Source organism: Lithobates pipiens, unplaced genomic scaffold (genome assembly GCF_037356315.1).
Source record: "Lithobates pipiens isolate NorthernLeopardFrog02 unplaced genomic scaffold, aLitPip1_a1.2 Scaffold_22, whole genome shotgun sequence".
NCBI classification, from domain to species: domain Eukaryota; kingdom Metazoa; phylum Chordata; class Amphibia; order Anura; family Ranidae; genus Lithobates; species Lithobates pipiens.
The window spans coordinates 301,849,106-301,866,879 of record NW_027507784.1 but is presented as its reverse complement, the minus strand read 5'-3'; the positions used below and the strand labels follow the sequence as shown (position 1 = coordinate 301,866,879).

The 17,774-nt window shown below is 42.8% G+C and overlaps 1 protein-coding gene across 2 annotated transcripts in view; it reads right to left on the bottom strand.

The window, feature by feature from the left end:
* Positions 1-17,774, bottom strand: part of SRL (sarcalumenin) — a 92,387-nt gene that overhangs the window by 20,543 nt on the left and 54,070 nt on the right. For both annotated transcript variants that reach the window (XM_077449263.1, XM_077449264.1), the window contains exons 2-3: positions 4,508-6,202; positions 1,828-1,926 (exon numbers count right to left, since the gene is read on the bottom strand). In XM_077449263.1, the coding sequence (XP_077305389.1) occupies positions 1,828-1,926; positions 4,508-6,202 (1,794 nt within the window). The remainder of the gene's footprint in view (positions 1-1,827; positions 1,927-4,507; positions 6,203-17,774) is intronic.

Below are 17,774 nucleotides of genomic sequence, written 5' to 3'. Positions count from 1 at the left end.
AATTTCACTGAGGCGCAGGGGGGTATAATACCATTGCGTAATTAATTTTATACCGGTTTCCCTGATTTCAGTGACTTGGTACACTTGCGCATATTCCACCAACCCTTCGCCCAGCCTGTGTCACCCTCCTCTAGTTGAAGGTCCTGTTCCCATTGGGATGTGTATTTCAAATTAGGTTTCTCAACCGTAGATTCTAAAATTTTATATATCATCAAAATCAGGCCTTTTTGTCTGGGGGATGTGTAACATAGGTCCTCAAAAAGTATGCAAGGGTCAGGAGAGGGTTTAGCATAGTGTTGCTGAAAGAAATGCCCAATTTGTAGGAATCTGTAATATTCCCCTTCAGGTACCGGATACTGATCTTTAAAGTGGGGGAACGTGGCAAATTGTGAGTCTACCAAAAAATTATCTAGCGTGGTCAGGCCACGTCCAACCCAGTCCTCAAACGATTCCGGTCGTAGGCCGACGGGAATCTAGCATCTCCCAAGAAAGAGGCCCCTGGGGACGGCTCTGATACTAAGTTGTACTTCTTTTTATATTGGTTCCATAACCTCATTCCTAACCTAACAGTATGATTCCTAGAGCCCAAATCCAATTTAAGGGAAGTGGAGGACCACTTCAGCTCAGGAAGATATAGTGGTATAATCTAGTCCTATTCGAACCGAACCCATGGGACCTTAGAGTTTTTAATGCTCCATTCGGCCTGTTGTGCAAATCGACTTGACAAAAAGTAAAGCCATATCTGGGGGACACCGAGGCCTTCTCTTGATGTGGAGCGGTATAGGACATCCTTCGGGAATCTAGGGGGTTTATTCTGCCAAATGTAGTTATTAAAGTGGGCCTGGATATTAAGTAAATATGATTTAGAGAGTCTGATTGGGAGAGATCAAATAAATACAATAACCTAGGGAGAATGTTCATTTTAAGGGGCGGTGATCTTACCTAAGAATTAGATATGGAGGGGGGACCAAGATTTGAGAGTGTTTTTGAGTCTAGAAATCATTGGGAGGTAGTTAGCTTCAAAGAGTTTAAAGAAGTCTTTGGTTAAATTAATCCCTAAGTATGGGAGATGGGTCTCAGTCCATACAAAAGAGAAGGATTGTCGAAGGTGGTGTAATTCTGAGGGTGAGAAGCCCACTGGAAGAGCCAGCAATTTGTTTTTTAATGGATCAAGAACATTAAAAAATGCTGGTGAGCCGCATTTTTGAGCGTTTATAAGTGTGACATTAGAGCGTTTTGACAGCTAAAGACATCTGAAAAACCCCTTCTTAGAATCCACTAGGTTTTTAAAAAAAAAAAATTTACAACCAAAAAAACGGCCCAGCCAAAAACAGTTGATAACAGCCTATGTGTGCATGGACACATAGGATAACATGATGGGGAGTTTATTGACTGTGAACAAAAACTTCTGAAGCCAAAAACAGGAGCTGTAAAAAGTCTAAAAACGTCCAGTGTGCACGAGGTCTTATTTCTGACAGGTTTACTACCCTGCTTCCCTGAAAATAAGAACTAGCGTGATTGTCGGTGATGGTTGCAATATAAGCCCTACCCCACCCCAAATAAGCCCTTAGTTAAAGTCCATGTAGGTCTTATTTTCAGGGTAGGGACTTATTTTCAGGGTAGGGCTTATTTTCAGGGAAACAGGGTAGGGCTTACTTGGGGGGTAGGGCTTATATTGCAGCCATCACCGATAATCACGCTAGGTCTTATTTTGGGGGAAACATGGTATAACTATATAGTAAGAACGTATTCAACCATTGGGCAAAGGCTCTTGTAATAACCCCCATTATATTGCCTTTTGACTTTTTATTTGACACATTTGATTACCTGTGTAGTCATCTGCTGGTTTTTCGTCAGCAAGTTTCAAGGTATTATCTATGTGGCTTCTGTCCCTTCTTGTGAACTCTTCTGCTTCTCCCAAGTCATCTGTAAAAAAATCACAAGAAAGAAGGAAAACATTAGCCGATCAAAATCCTGAATGCCAAAACTTAACATCTGACAAATGACTGTCCTCCTCTAGATCAGTGTTTTTTCACTCAAAAGAACCCTTTTGAGGTTCTGCACAATCCCGACGCACCCATTCTAAAATTTCAAGAATAAAACGAATACATCATTTAAGAGCACCGACACACATAAGACACCCAAAATTAGAGGTGAATTATTCTTACAAAGTAGACACATCTCTGCGCACTGGTACTGACTAGTATTCCAGCATTTCTCTTCTCCTTCACTCAGCTAATGTGACCCCGGTGCTGACAGAGAAGGGCACAGCTTCCAACATCCTCCTTATCTACCAATTACATCATTGGTTGTTAGTATGTCAGTGGCAGGCCCTCGGAGTACCCATGCTTTGAGTAACAAAAAATGCAGGCTTGAGCCACCCATTGGCTTGTTGACAATTTATGGGCACTGTGCCAAAGCACCCCTGTAGAACCTAGAAGCCCTCCCAGGATGCCACAGAACCCTGGTTGAAAAAGGCTGTTCTAGATGAAGGATGGAGAGAGATGCAAACACATACAACTTTTTTATATTTTAAAGATACATTTCTAATGAAAGATTTTGGGGTTGCTTTACTAAAGGCCAATAGACTATGCACTTTGCACAGTGCAATTGCAGCTGCAGTTGCTCCAGAGCTTAGTACATGAGGTAAAGCTTCACTTTGCCAAGAATACCCAATCACATTCAATGGGAAAAAAATGCATTTTTGCCTGTACATGATTAGATGATGGAAGTCAGCAGAGCTTATGCTCATTTACTAAGCTTTTGGAACTGCAATTGCACTTTAGTAAATCCACCTCTATGTTTTTGCTCAACAGCTGTACTTACATACATTTTTACCATAAAGACAAATTTCAGGTAGAGAGAGAAAAAAATAATTCCTGGGGGTGTTCTATTGGGTTGAGGTCAGGGCTCTGTGCATGTCAGTCAATTTCCTCCACCCCAAACTCACTCATCCATGTTATTGTGGGCCTTGCTTTGTGCACTGGTCCAAATAATTTGGTGGAGGGGGGATTATGGTGTGGGGTTGTCTTTCAGTAGTTGGGTTTGTCCCCTTAGCTCCAGTGAAGGGAACTCTTAAGGCGTCAGTATACCAAGAAATTTTGGACAATTTTATGCTCCCAACTTTGTGGGAACAGTTTGGCGATGGCCCCTTCCTGTTCCAACACGAATGAGCACCAGTGCACAAACAAGGTCCATAAAGACATGGATGAGCGAGTTTGGGGTAGAGGAACTTGACTGGCCCTGACCTCAACCCCATAACCAACAACACCTTTGGGATGAATTATAGTGAGACTGCGAGCCAGGCCTTCTCATCCAACATCAGTGCCTGACCTCACAAATGTGCTTCTGGAAGAATGGTCAAACATTCCCATAGACACACTCCTAAACCTTGTGGACGGCCTTCTCAGAAGAGTTGAAGCCGCTATAGCTGCAAAGAGTGGGCAAACTCAATATGAAACCCTACAGACTAAGACTGGGATGCCATTAAAGTTTATGTGCATGTAAAAGCAGACATCATAGTATTTTTGACAAAATAGTGTATGTGTATTAAACTTGTAGTTCATTCCTTGCCTGGAGTGTCCCTTTAAAGTAAAAACATTCAGCTTTTTCAGAGAAAATAAATTGTACGGTCAAAATCTGAAACAAAATCATTTATAACCCAAAGCTATATATATTTTTGTCATTCTACTCCACCATCACCCGCTGTTCCTTCAAAGACCCTTCAGATTGTTATACTGAAAATTAAATTTTATGAATCAGTTTACACTTATCATAGAATATTTCACATTCTGTTTGCTTTGTCTCTCATTTTGTTTTGTAATCACGTAAGTTTTAATTAAAGTTGTACACCACATAATTTTTTCATTCATTTTAATAATATGCTGTGTTTATTTCTTTTTTCATTTAAAGCATACCCTGAGCCAAAACATTTTTTATTTTGTGGAGTTGAGTGAAAGAGATAGAACTGTTGTCGGGTTTTTATTGCTATCTGTGTCCCTGCCGGGAAGATTCACCCTACCTGTTTGTCCTGGTAACCACTGTCTCTGGGAAAAAGGTAACGGAAGATCCAAAATGTTGCAATTGTCAATGGAGAAGGATGTGAATGAAAATCTTACAATGGGGACGCCTACTGTGGTGACCAATTGCCAAAAATGGGACAGTTTAGAGAGATTTCCTCTAACTTCCTGTTGTGTCTCTTGGGGGGGGGGGGAAGTGGGGAAAAATCTCCTCAATGGGACACATGATCTTTTCCCACTATTTCTAATATACAGAGTGTATGTATGTATATATATATATATATATATATATATATATATATATATATATATATATATAAACATATTTATGAGTCAATTTACGGTTTAAATCTGCCGCCTCACCATATGCCTTATGCTAAAAGAAAGTCATAATATTGATAAACTATTAAGCTTTTTCCCTACCATAAAAAAGGCCATTGCAAATCATAGCTATTTTATTAGCCTGTTTAGATATCTGGAATGTCTACCTTTAAACCTTCTTGACTTTGTCCTCACAGCTCGTTTTTGAGATGGTTTAGCAGGTGATTGTGATGCTGGTTCAACAATAGGGTTGTTATTTTCATCAGTGTTCTCCTGACCAGTGGCTTCCTCCACTGCGAGTTTTGATTCTATATTCTGCTCTGTGCTATCAGCTGCATCTGATAGAACAAGTTCTTCTGGTTTAGGGTCTACTGCTGACACGTTCTCTACATTACTGTCTTCTGAATGGATGTTCTTTTCATCAGTGTCCTCCTGAACAGTGGCTTCCTCTGTTGTGAGTGTTAATTCTATATTCTGCTCTGTGCTATCAGCTGCATCTGATAAAACATGTTCCTCTGGCCTAGGGTCTTCTGCTGACCCGTTCTTTACATTGCTGTCTTCTGTATGGATGTTGTTTTCATCAGTGTCCTCCTCTGCTGTGAGTGTTGGTTCTATACCCTGCTCTGTGCTATCAGCTACATCTGATAGAACAAGTTCTTCTGGTTTAGAGTCTTCTGCTGACACATTCTCTATATTACCATCTTCTGTATGGCTGTCTTCATCAACATCAACATCTGGCTCTTCTTTAACGTCTGTTAAAATGTCAATGTTCTCCTTAGCATTTACAACTTGTGCTCCTTCATCTTCTTCTGAAATGTTGGTTTCATGAATTCCTTCAGATGCTAGCTCTTCCGGGGATTCTTCTTCAGCTATATAATCCTTATCATCAAATTCTTGTTCTACTTGTTTCTCTTGTTCTGAAATCTCCTCTTCAGCTATATCATCCTTAGAAGGTACATCTGGTTTATCTTCTTCATCTCTACTTACTTCTGAAGACTCGTCGCCAGTTATGTCATGCTCAGCCCCTGTCTCAAGTTCTTCATCTTCTTCATTTCCCTCTCTGTCAAAGTCTGGTCCATGCTCTTCAGTTTCTTGTTCGGATGATCTCCCTTCAGCCTCTAACTCAACTTCTTCCTCTTCTTCTTCAACTATTATATCTGATGATTCATCTCCATTCTCATAATTTTCTTCATCTAAATGTGTTTCCTCTTCTGATGACTTGTCTTCAGGTACATCATCCTTGAGATTTAATGCTGGTTCTTCCTCGTCCTCTTCCGATGTCGAGTCCACCTCTGATTCAGAATGTTGATCTTCTTCCTCTGATGATTCAAGATTTTCCTCTGGCACATGGCCAGAATCTTCAATCACATCCGACTCGGATTCCTCTTGAAGAACAGCTAGCACTTGCTCATTTTCAGTAGTGTCAGGGACCGGTTCTTCCTCCTCAGCTTCAGAACTTTCCTCAAAAGTATGCAAAGTTGCAGCCTGTTCTTTTAAATGATCTTCCTCTCCCACCTCTGTCTCAGGCTCTTGTGAGCCGGCCTTTTCTTCAATTTTACTGGTTTCATCACCAATTAATTCTTCTCTGTCCTTGTCTTGGCCTTCTGCAACAACAGTCTCCACGCCTGCATCATCTTTTTCTAGTGTAATATTAACAGTCTCAGAAAGGGATGCACCAGGAGTAACATTTTGTTTCTCTTGCCTGGCCTCTGAAGCCACATTTCCATATTCCCGACTCTTCTCTATAAGGATTTGTTCAGCATTAAGTGACTTGTCATCCCAAGTGGGGTCCACAGAACCTGGATGGCCATCAGCAAGGTTTCCAGCATCCTCAGAGGCATCAGGAGAGGAGACTTGAAGTTCTAAACAGTTAGAAGACCATCAGTCAGTGTCATTGGAGCACTGGGTTCAGGAGAAGCACAGCAAACATTTCTGCTCAGCTGCTGCAAAGTGCAGTATTTGCGGCAAGTGTTTTCTCTATGTAAATTAGTCCATGTCATGTCCAACCTCATGTAAGTAGATCTTTATTTATGCATTCCTTAAACACCCCAAGCCTTCAAAAGTTCAACTGTTCCTGACAAACAGGAATTAAAATAACTTATATTGCAGTGAGTAGACCCCCTCTTGCTGCTTTTTATAAGCTATTTTTGTGTTACGTCAGCAAATAAATTATCTTCATTAAATAAGCCTTGATGATCAAGATTTTAAAATTTATAGTAACTTATTCGTGGCTTTGAGGTGTGCAATTATGTTAATCAACTGCTGGAGGCATTATTTAATTACATTCTAATAAAAGATACTCAGGTAATGACTGTTTATCTCATGACCCAATTTCGCTATACTTTAACTGTACGAGGTTTGACAAGACATACAATATATTTGCTTTAAGTGAATGTAAACCCTCTCACCAAAATCTCATATAAGCATTATATGTTTTTTCAAAAGGCATTTTCCATCATTTAAAATCTGCAGCTTTTATTAAAATAATACCTGGAGATTATGTTCTGAAGATCCTTGTTCAGTGACTTCCTGTTATAGGGTGACAACGCTCTATCTCTGGCATTCAGTTGTGCGCCTACATTTTTAACCTGTAAGCCCTTGTACACACGGTCGGACATTCCGACAACAAAATCCGTCGGATTTTGTCCGACGGATTTTGTCCGAAACTTGTGTTGCATGCACACGGTTGGACAAAGTTGTCGGGAAATCCGATCGTACGTAACGTGATGACGTTATTTCGTTACGACGGGACTACGTTCAGGCTAGTAGCCAATAGCTTTGGTCTAGGAATTTGATCTGAGCATGCGTGGCACTTTGTCCAATCGGAATTCTCTACACACAATCGGACAAAGTCCGATCGGATCATGTTGTCGGAAAGTTTTATAGCCCAGCTCTAAAACTTTGGCCGTCGGATATTCCGACGGAAACAGTCCGATGGAGCCCACACACAGTCGGATTATCCGACAAGGCGGTCCGATCAGACATTTTCCGTCGGACTGTCCGACCGTGTGTACAAGGGCTAACATGTTTTTTTTTTTTTGAAGACTACAAGTGGCCATTTCAGCACTCATTATGCAGGTATGGTTCACTGTTGTCACCATCAGGAAACCTTCCCTGGGAAATACCCTGCAGCCATTGCTAGAGTGCATGTAGATATGACGTTGTCACAAACAGGCTGCCTGAGATCAGCAGCACTGAGATGCAACAAAGGATGGACAAAAGGTGAAAACAAGTATTTAAAAACAATTCCAAAGGCTGTAATAAAAAAAAACATGTTATACTTACCTGCTCTGTGTAATGGTTTTGCACAGAGCAGCCCCAATCCTCTTTTTTTTGGGTCCTAGCTACTTCCTCCTGCACCTTGTCCCCAGTAGCAAACCTCTTGCTATGGGGGCAATCAAGCAACCTTGCAACCTTGCTCCTGTGAATGGACATTGTCCATTCACACACACAGTGTGGCTCGGCCCCACACCCTGCTCTTTCCTCATTGGCTCACTGGCTGTGATTGACAGAAGCAGAGGCCAAAGGCTCTCAAAAGACTTCATCCAGACTGGCCCACTTTAATTTTGCAAACACGCACAAAAACAGCACATAAACTATACCCAATTGCGCAAAAAAAGCCTCCCGCTTACATCAGAGTCCCTAGAAAGCCCCCCTTACATCAGGGTCCCCAGAGAGCCCCTTCCTTAAATCAGAGTCCTCAGAGAGCCCCTCCTTACATCAGGGTCCCCAGAAAGGCCCTCCTTACATCAAATTCCCAAGAGGGCCCCCCCCTTACATCAGAGTCCCCAGAGAGCCTCAGTCTTGCATCAGGGTCCCCAGAGAGCCTTCCCCTTACATCAGGGTTCCCAGGGAGCCTCCTCCTTACATCAGGGTCCCCAGAGAGCCCCTCCTTACATCAGGGTCCCGAGAGAGCCCTCCTTCCATCAGATTCCCCAGAGCGCCCCCCTTATATCAGAGTCCCCAGAGAGACCCCACCCCCTTATAGTAGAGTCCCTAGAGAGCCACAGTCTTGCATCAGGATCCACAGAGAGCCCCACTTACATCAGAGTCCCCAGAGAGCCTCAGTCTTTCATCAGGGTCCCCAGAGAGCTTCCCCCTTATATCAGGGTCCCCAGAGAGCCTCCTTCTTACATCAGGGTTCCCAGAGAGCCCTCCCCTTATATCAGAGTCCCCAGAGAACCTCCCCCTTACATCAGAGAGCCTCCCCCTTACATCATAGTCCCTAGAGAGCTCCCCCCTTATATCAGAGTCCCCAGAGAGCCCCGTCTTGCACTAGGGTCCCCAGAGAGCCCCCCACTTACATCAGAGTCCTCAGAGAACCCCTCTTACATCAGGGTCCCCAGAGAGCCTCCCCCTTACATCAGGGTCCCCAGAGAGCCTCCCCCTTACATCAGGGTCCCAAGAGAGCCTCCCCGTTACATCAGGGTCCCCGGAGAGCCCCTCCCACTTACATCAGAGTCTCCAGAGAGCCCCACCCCCCACTTACATCAGGGTCCCCAGAGAGCCCCCCTCACTTAAATCCACTTTAAGTATTTGTTAAAAAAAATGGCAACTGTTTATGATACTCAGGGATTTAAACAAACTAAATCTTATCCTGTTAGGGCTTGCATTTATCCATTTGAAATGTTTAAAGATAAAAGTCTTACCTAAGAGCATAGATCATAAGATGCCTGTTATTGCCATCATTAGCTGGTAATCCCCTCTGTGCACCTCTTCCAAAAAAATTGTTTTGCTTTGTATTGGGGACCTGACATTTCTAACCTCAGAGCCCCATCAACTGCCTCCTGTCCAATAACAGTGGCCAATTTGGACACTCCCATTGGACAAGGGGGATATCAGTGGTTTAAGAATCATATAAAACAAAGATAAGAGAAAGTCAGGTCATCAACAAAAAAGATTAAAAAAAACATAAACTGGTTTCAGAGAGGCACACAGATAAAGATTTTCCAGCTAAAGTTAATAGCTTGCATCTTGAGGTATATGCAATTAGAATTTTTTAAAAACTTTTTTTTTTTTTTTTTTTCTGCAGGGATTAACTTAAAGTAAGGGTATATGACTTTCACTTTCTACAAGCTTGCAATTCCATATATTTCTTACTGTTTTAATTATAGAGATTTGTATATTTTCCACTAGAGGGAGCACTTACAAACTGGTTAAGAGGCCCTGTCACCAATATATTTTAAATGCTTACTTGCAGTGGTTTTCAATTCTATAAACAGAGTGTTTATTCACTTGCAACTCCCTAACGCAGACCCTTCTCCCTCTAGCAATTCATAGCCTTCTCCTCCTTCTGTAGGTGCCAAATTACTTTCTCTGCTGACCCAGCTCCTGCACACTTCCCTTCACGTTCTTATATAACCTTTTCTCTAACTGCTGGGTGGTGGGGAGAAGGGGTATACTACAAAGTGTCACTTGAATGACAGCTCTCAGTCTGTTGGGGAATCCAACATCACATTCAAGATGGTGGCGTCCAGCAGCAATATCAGGGCTTTTGGGTGCCTACATAAGGGATGTGTTTTACAGATAAAACACATGCATTATATGTTAAATGTACATATAATCCTATGGGACAATGTTCCGGCGACAGGGTCTATTTAACAACTGTTTAGAAGAGATACACTATATTGTCAAAAGTATTGGAACACCTGTCTTTACACGCACATGAACTTTAATGACATCCCGGTCTTCACCCGTAGGGTTCAATATAGAGTTGGCCCACCATGATGTGGACAGAAAGGCCTGCCTTGCAGTCTCCCATCTAATTCATCCCAATAGTGTCCTCTCGGGTTGAAGTCAGGACTCCGAGCAGGTCAGTCAAGTTCCTCCACCCCAAACTCGCTCATTCACACTATATTGCCAAAAGTATTCGGCCACCACTCCAAATCATTTGGTGGAGGGGGGATTATGTGTGGGGTTGTTTTTCAGCGTTTGGGCTTGGTCCCTTCCTTCCAGTAAAGGGAACTCTTAAGCCCCGTACACACGAGAGGACTTATGTCCGACAGACTTCCGAAGGAGTTCTGCCGGAGTTCTGCCGGAGTTCCGACAGAGTTCTGACGGACTTTTCGGCTGAGCGGACTTGGCCACACACAATCACACTAAACTCCGACGGATTCGAACGTGATGACGTACGACTGGATTCAAATAAGGAAGTTCATAGCCAGTAGCCAATAGCTGCCCTAGCGTCGGTTTTAGTCCGTCGGAATAGCATACACACGAGCAAATTTTTCGAAGGGACCGGGTCCGGCGGAGTTCCTTCGGAAAAATTTGAAGCATGTTCCATATTCTAAAGTCCTTCAGACTTTGGCGAGTCAAAAGTCCGTTGCAGCCCACACACGATCGAATAGTCTGACGGAATCAGTCCGTCGGACTTTGGATGTTGAAAAGTCCGCTCGTGTGTACGGGGCTTTAAGGCGTCAGCACAACAAGACATTTTGGACAATTTCATGCTCCCAACTTTGTGGGAACAGTTTGGGGGTGGCCCCTTCTTGTTCCAACATGACTGAGCACCAGTGCAGAAAGCAAGGTCCATAAAGACATGGATGAGTGAGTTTGGGGTGGAGGAACTTGACAGAGTCCTGACCTCAACACGATAGAACACCTTTGGGATCAATTTGAGTGGAAATTGCGAGCCAGGCCTTCTTGTCCAACATCAGTGCCTTACCTCACAAATGTTCTTCTGGAAGAATGGTCAAACGTTCCCATAGACACACTCCTAAACCTTGTAGACAGCCTTTCCAGAAGAGTTGAAGCTGTTATAGCTGCAAAGGGTGGGTCAACACAATATTGATCCCTACAGACTAAGACTGGGATGCCATCAAAGTTCATGTGTGTGTAAATACAGGTGTCTCAATACTTTTGACAACATAGTGTATCAACCACACGTGGAGTGCATTGGTTTCAATTAGTTTTTTGTGATGTGAGAAATAAGCAGCAAAGCACAGCCTTTAAGCATTCTGTAAAAAGCAAGAAGCAGAGTATATAATGAACAATTAGGGTTGCCCTCATGTGTATACATATATAGTTACAGATCACACACCTAAAAAAGGTTGTTTAAAAATGAAAACATATTTATAAGGATTATTTACTTCAATCTGATTTGTCTTTTAAACAAAGAAGTATTAAACCCGAAAACAATAATTTCTTATGTTACAGCTTACCAATTCTTAGATGTGATGGCTGCATTATTTTCCTTTTTTAGGTTTTCTTTCTTCTATTCTCACCTTGTGATCTGGTCAGTAGGTCTGTTTTTCAAAAGAATAAGCCCTCTTGCAGTTGCAGGGATCATACAAACCATTTTCTACTCACAGGGGTAGTTACATTGATCATCTTTTATTTATTTAACAGTTGCTGTAACTGCTTATGAAGTCTTAGCTGGAGTTCAGCATCAATATGTTAGTGTAGCTAAACCTGCTAGTAACATTTCCCTCCCCGGATTGACAATGGTGCTGTCCAAAGTTGCCCATTGTGCTCCTTGGAGTGGAGACACTTTAATACAAGAGATGTGTTACTGGCCAGATCACCAAGTGAAAATAGAGGGGGGAAAAGCCTAAAAAAAGAAAACTGATGATTGTTTTTTTTTTGGTTTTGGGTTTAATGCCACTTTAAATACTCAATTACTGCTCCAGTTTTTAAATTGAGACCACCATACAGAACCAGATGGATGTAAAAGCAAAACAATGAAAAGAAAAGTCCAAATGGAGAATACACAGCATGACTGTGTCTCTGCCCCATGGGGTTGCATTAAGGGGATTTGGCAAAGAAAAAAACGCCATATGTATATGAAGCCTTAAGCCCCGTACACACTATCAGATTGTCTGCTGAGTTTTTCCTTCAGATTTACCAAAACCATGTAGTAGAAGGGCCTGCCTGATTGCATACACATTGAAACTCCTAAGGTTTGACCTCATATTATATGGTTTTGGTAAATCTGAAGGAAAAACTCAGCAGACAATCTGATAGTGTGTACGGGGCTTTAGATAGAATAAGGGGATGGTATTAACCCCTTCATTTTATTGTTTTGCTGTCTACGTCTAATGCCCTGTACACGCGGTCGGAATTTCCAATGGAAAATGTGTGATCGGATCGTGTTGTTGGAAAATCCGATCGTATGCGGGCTCCATTGTACTTTTTCCATTGGAATTTCCGACACACAAAGTTTGAGAGCAGGATTTAAAATTTTCCGACAACAAAACCCGATCGCATAAATTCCGATCGTGTGTAGACAATTCCAATCACAGCTATTGGCTACTGGCCCGTCTATAGTCCTGACATACGAGGTTTACGTTACCTCGTTAAGAACGATCGGATTTTCCGACAACTTTGTCCGACCGTGTGTATGTAAGACAAGTTTGGCACAAAATCCGTCGGAAAAAATCTGATGGATTTTGTTCGGAATGTCCGACTGTGTGTACAGGGCATTAAAGAGGAAGTAAACCCTGATGAGTTTACTTCCTCTTTCATTCCCTGCAAAGGCAAAGCATAATAGATTACTATGCATCGCATAGTAGTCCATTATGTGTCACTTACCCGACACAGGAGCCAGCGATGTCATCGCTGTCCCCTGTAGTCCGGCACATCCATCTTCTCGGTGGGTCTCGCTGCTCCGCCGCTGTCATTCGGCAAAGCCTTGATGATGTCACTCCCGCGCATGCGCACGGGAGCTGCCACACGGGGCATCTTCGCCGATGACGGTGCCGCGCTCAGTGCGCCTGCGCGCAGCTGTCTACGGCGCATGCGCCGTAGACAGCGGTGCCTGTCTTTCGGCAATAATCTAGGCTTACCTGTAGGTCAAAGTGTGTTGTAAGGGTTTACAACCACTTTAACCTCTACTGTTTTGAAAAGCGATCTGCATTCAGGTGATGAGGAGGCGATGTGACACCTCCTCACCTCCTGTTTTACCCCATAACTACCGCACTACCTTTTTCACATTCACATTTTTTACATTTATTCTTTTATATTTTTTCCATTACTTTCTTATTGTTTATTATTTAATTAAAACATTTTCTTATTTCCACTTCTTATTATTTCTTTATTTATTTGTTTGTTTTTCACCTTCACATTTATTTTTTTACTTCATTATCTTTTTCATTTTTTATTTTTATATTCTTTTCATTCCCATTTTATTTATTTATTGTTTTTCACCTTCATATTTTTTTTTTTTACTTCATTATCTTTTTCATTTTTTATTTTTATATTCTTTTCATTCACATTTTATTTCTTTATTTCACGTTTCATGTCACTAATTACAACAAGGGCTTACTCACACTTGCTCAAAACACTGACGCTTATCAAACGCACCTATAGCATTAATGTGCATTAACTACTTGCCGACCAGCCACCGTCATTATACGGTGGCAGGTCGGCTCATTCCCGCGAATCGCCGTAGCTGTACGGTGGTCCCTTTAACAGCTACAGTGGGTGCACCCGGCAGGGGAGGAGATGCACGTGTTTACAGCCACCCACGATTCACCCACAGAGAGCCAGAACAAGGATCTGTAAACAAACAGATCCTCATTCTGACGGGAGTTCAGAGTGATTGTCTGTTCCTAGTGAGGAGGAATAGCGATCTCTCTCTACTCCCAGTCAGTCCTTTTAGAATAATACATATTGGCTTAAACTGATGAAGAAATTAATTTTTTTACATTTTTTGGGGGATATTTATTATGACAAAAAGTAAAAAATATAGTATTTTTTTTAAATTGTCAGTATTTTTTTGTTCATAGAGCAAAAAATAAAAATCGCAGAGGTAATCAAATACCACCAAAAGAAATCTCTATTTGTGGAAAAAGGACATCAATTTTGTTTGGGTACAGTGTCGCACAACCGCGCAATTGTCAGTTAAATGGACGCAGTGCCGTATCGCAAAAAATGGCCTGGTCTTTAAGGGGCAAATCTTTCGGTCCTTAAGTGGTTAATAGGTGCATTTGATAAGCATTTAATGAGCTTTAAAAACGCTCCCTAAAACACCCTATGCACCTTTGCAGCACAGTTGACGTGTTTTTGCCGCGTTAAAACTGCAAACCGCACCTATTATTAACTGGAATGTACCACTGCGCTGTAACCGCATGCCGGCACGGTTGCAGCATGTTACCATAGACTTGAATGGAAAGAGTTGAAGTGCTTCAACTCCTTTTTGAACTTGACATGAGGCTTACATTTTGAAGCAATGCAGTGCCAACAAATGTGTATCATAGTATCATTTGTATAAGTGTTTGAGGAGAATTAAAAACACTCCTAAAACACCTGCTTTCAATGCCAGTGTGAACTAGACCTAACTTACTTCACATGAATCAATTTTCCCCATGTTCTTTCATTGGCTGATGATGCATAAAAATCTCCGCTCTACTTGTTTCCCTCCTCTATGACTAAGTCCCAGCGGAAGGGACGAAACGTGCCGGGGTGTGTGGTTTGTGGAGTAGCACTGGCTTAGACCGCCCAACGTCTCACCATACATAGGTTAGGTTGGGAGAGCAGCATTCTTAATGTGTTATTATATTGTTGGTGCACAAATGCACTACAACCACGCACAATGCATACCAGCCAAGCACAATTTGTTGGATCATTTTTTCAAAGCATTACAACTGCAGCATGTGAACATTCCTATCCGCTGCCATTGCAGCTTAATGGGGGGCGGTTGGGGATACTAAAATCCCCAATTCCAAGTCTAAATGGCCCCTAAGTTAGAGGAAAACAGTACAAGCAAAATGATTGACTCGGACATTAACTGAGTGAGCCTGATCAAGCAATGAGCAACAGAAAGTGATGGTTTTCTCGACCCAAGTTGATCAGTTATGGTGAAAAAAAAACATGATCACATATAGCCAATTTGCACCCTTGTGAATCACTTATGATCTATCTACATGTAAGAGCGTGAAAAACGCCATTGATTGGCCCTGTACGGTGGTATTTTTTTAAACACAATCGATCAAATATGACATTTTGTCCCACTTGATCGATGTCTGATTTGTTCATTTTTTTGTCAAATCATCCAATGATCGTTCTGTTTTATAGCAACCACGTACGGCCAGCATTAGACAGTTGTCACTGAAACAGCTGTCACAATAACAATGGTCACCGAGTAGGGTGTATCCCCCAAGAAAGGACACAGACAGCAATAAAAAAAACTGGCAGGGGTTCGAAATATTCCCTGCTCTATCCAAAGCATAAAAAAAAGTCCTGGCTGTTCTTACACTAAAAAGTGTAAAAAAAAAGTGTAAAAAGTCAACCCAAAACAAAAATAGCAATATAATATTTCCTTATCATAATAATATTTTTCCCATACTTGCCCTTTATTAGTATTTTCAACCAGTAAGGCCCCTTTTACACTTGTGCGACTTGTCCTGCGACTTTGGACTGCAAAGTGGCATGACTAGTCCTACCCCATGATTTCCAATGAGTATCAATCATATCTGTGTGTCTTCAAGTCGCAGTGACTTCAAAGTAGTCCCTGCACTACTTTGGTCCAACTTTGATGTGACTTGAGGTCAATAGACCTCAAAATTACACAGACATTGCTTCCGGTTGAGTCAAAATTGCATCATAAATGCAGTAAAACTTTTCAAGTCGCACAAGTGTGAAAGGAGCCTTAGTATTATAAACCTATTATTCATGCAAGCAATCTGAGTTTCCTATATTGGCATGGCCACAAAATCCAAAAAGTGCTTCTTGGTGATTCTGTATGCATGGCATCCTGTATATTCAGTCTGTGTTTATACAGGTGGGACTGTGACATCATAATGGGCGGGGACATCATCCGGTGATGTCCCTATATAAGTCGCCGCACGCCGCATGTCCTGTCATAGTGACCGGAGACAGCGACGAGGCAACATCCCCAGAAGAGGAGAAGAGAAGAACAGAAGAAAAGAAGAACAGAAGACGGCGGCGGCAGCGGCGACAGAAGACCGGGCCACCGCTTGTAAAAGAGCTAGAAGAAGGCGCGGTGGCCCGGCACGACAAACCGAAGAGGGGGACAAGACACCCGAAGTCGGAAGTAGAGGGCGGTGGCGGCGAAGGAGAAAATGCCGGGCTCCTCCGCTAGTAAAAGAGCTAGCAGAAGATAGTGGAGGAGTCCGGCGAGAAGATCCCCTGAAGATGGAAGAAGACCCCCGGAGCTGTGCAATAAACTATTTTAACCCTTGTGTGTTGTAGGTTTTTTTTACTTTTTTTTTACAGGTGAATGGGTAGGGGTACATTGTACCCCATACTCATTCACATAGGGTGGGGGGCCGGGATCCGGGGGCCCCTTTATCAAAGGGGGCTCACGGATTCCGATAAACCCCCCGCCCGCAGACCACGACAACCAACGGCCAGGGTTGTCAGGAAGAGGCCCTTGTCCTCATCAACATGGGAACAAGGCACCCCCCCCATGTTGAGGGCACGCGGCCTGGTACCGCACAGGAAGGGGGGGGCGCTCGCTCGTCCCCACCCCCTTTCCTGGCCGGCTGGGTAGCGTGCTTGGATAAGGGTTTGATATGGACCCGGGGGGGACCCCCACGACGTTTTTTCGGCGTAGGGATTCCCCTTTAAGTCCATACCAGGTGACGGGGCCAGCGATGCCTCCTTCGCTGGCCCCGGCTACCTGGAGACACTCTCAAAATGAGCGGACTTTCCTCCGCGTGTGTGTGGGCGAGTCCGTTCATTTCAAAAGTACGGCGGATAGTCCGGCGGACTTAGTACGCCGTATTAGTCCACTGCAAAAGTACCGTGTGTGGGCAAGTAGCTCGTTTGGAAAGTCCGCCGAACAGTCCGGTGGAAAGTCCGCCAGACTAAGTCCGCCGGATAGTCTGCTACGTATGTACGTGGCATAACTCAGACAGTAACCTTTTCTACTGAAGGAATTAGTTGTCATACAGCATCAACGTTTCAGTACAATTCACAAGGCAAGACAATAAGGCAACCATGACATTCTCCGATTTTCCTTAAGTGCTGTGCTAGGGCGGTGCTGTGGTGTCCCATACGTTTGTGAATAAACTTGTTTTCCACAAATTGGTCAGTAAAGTTCAGTTCAGAGTCCTGTATCAGGGTCCTGCTCCTCGATGACCTCAAACTAAGTCCAACAATTACTTCTGTAGTATATGGTCCTTCTCACAACTTCCCACAGGCCAAAAAGAGCAAGGCCCAACCTCCTCCTCCATATATTACCTTCAAAATACGAAATGGCATACGCAGGGGGAAGTTGTTCTATGGCACACATTGGGCACAATTCACTAAGCAATATTTTACTGCATCCGAGTATGTGGTAAAATAACACACATCGTTTAAAAAAAAAAAAAAAATCACAAAGGAACTCTCCTTAAAATCTTGCATGCGTTATATATTTCCGAATTAAGCCTCAAATACCGTATGAAAATGTGCGGTAAGTTATCACAAGCATCTCGCTTGTGCAAGTGTAAAAGTGTAAGGCAGCCAACAGTTTAATCATGGCTGGTATGG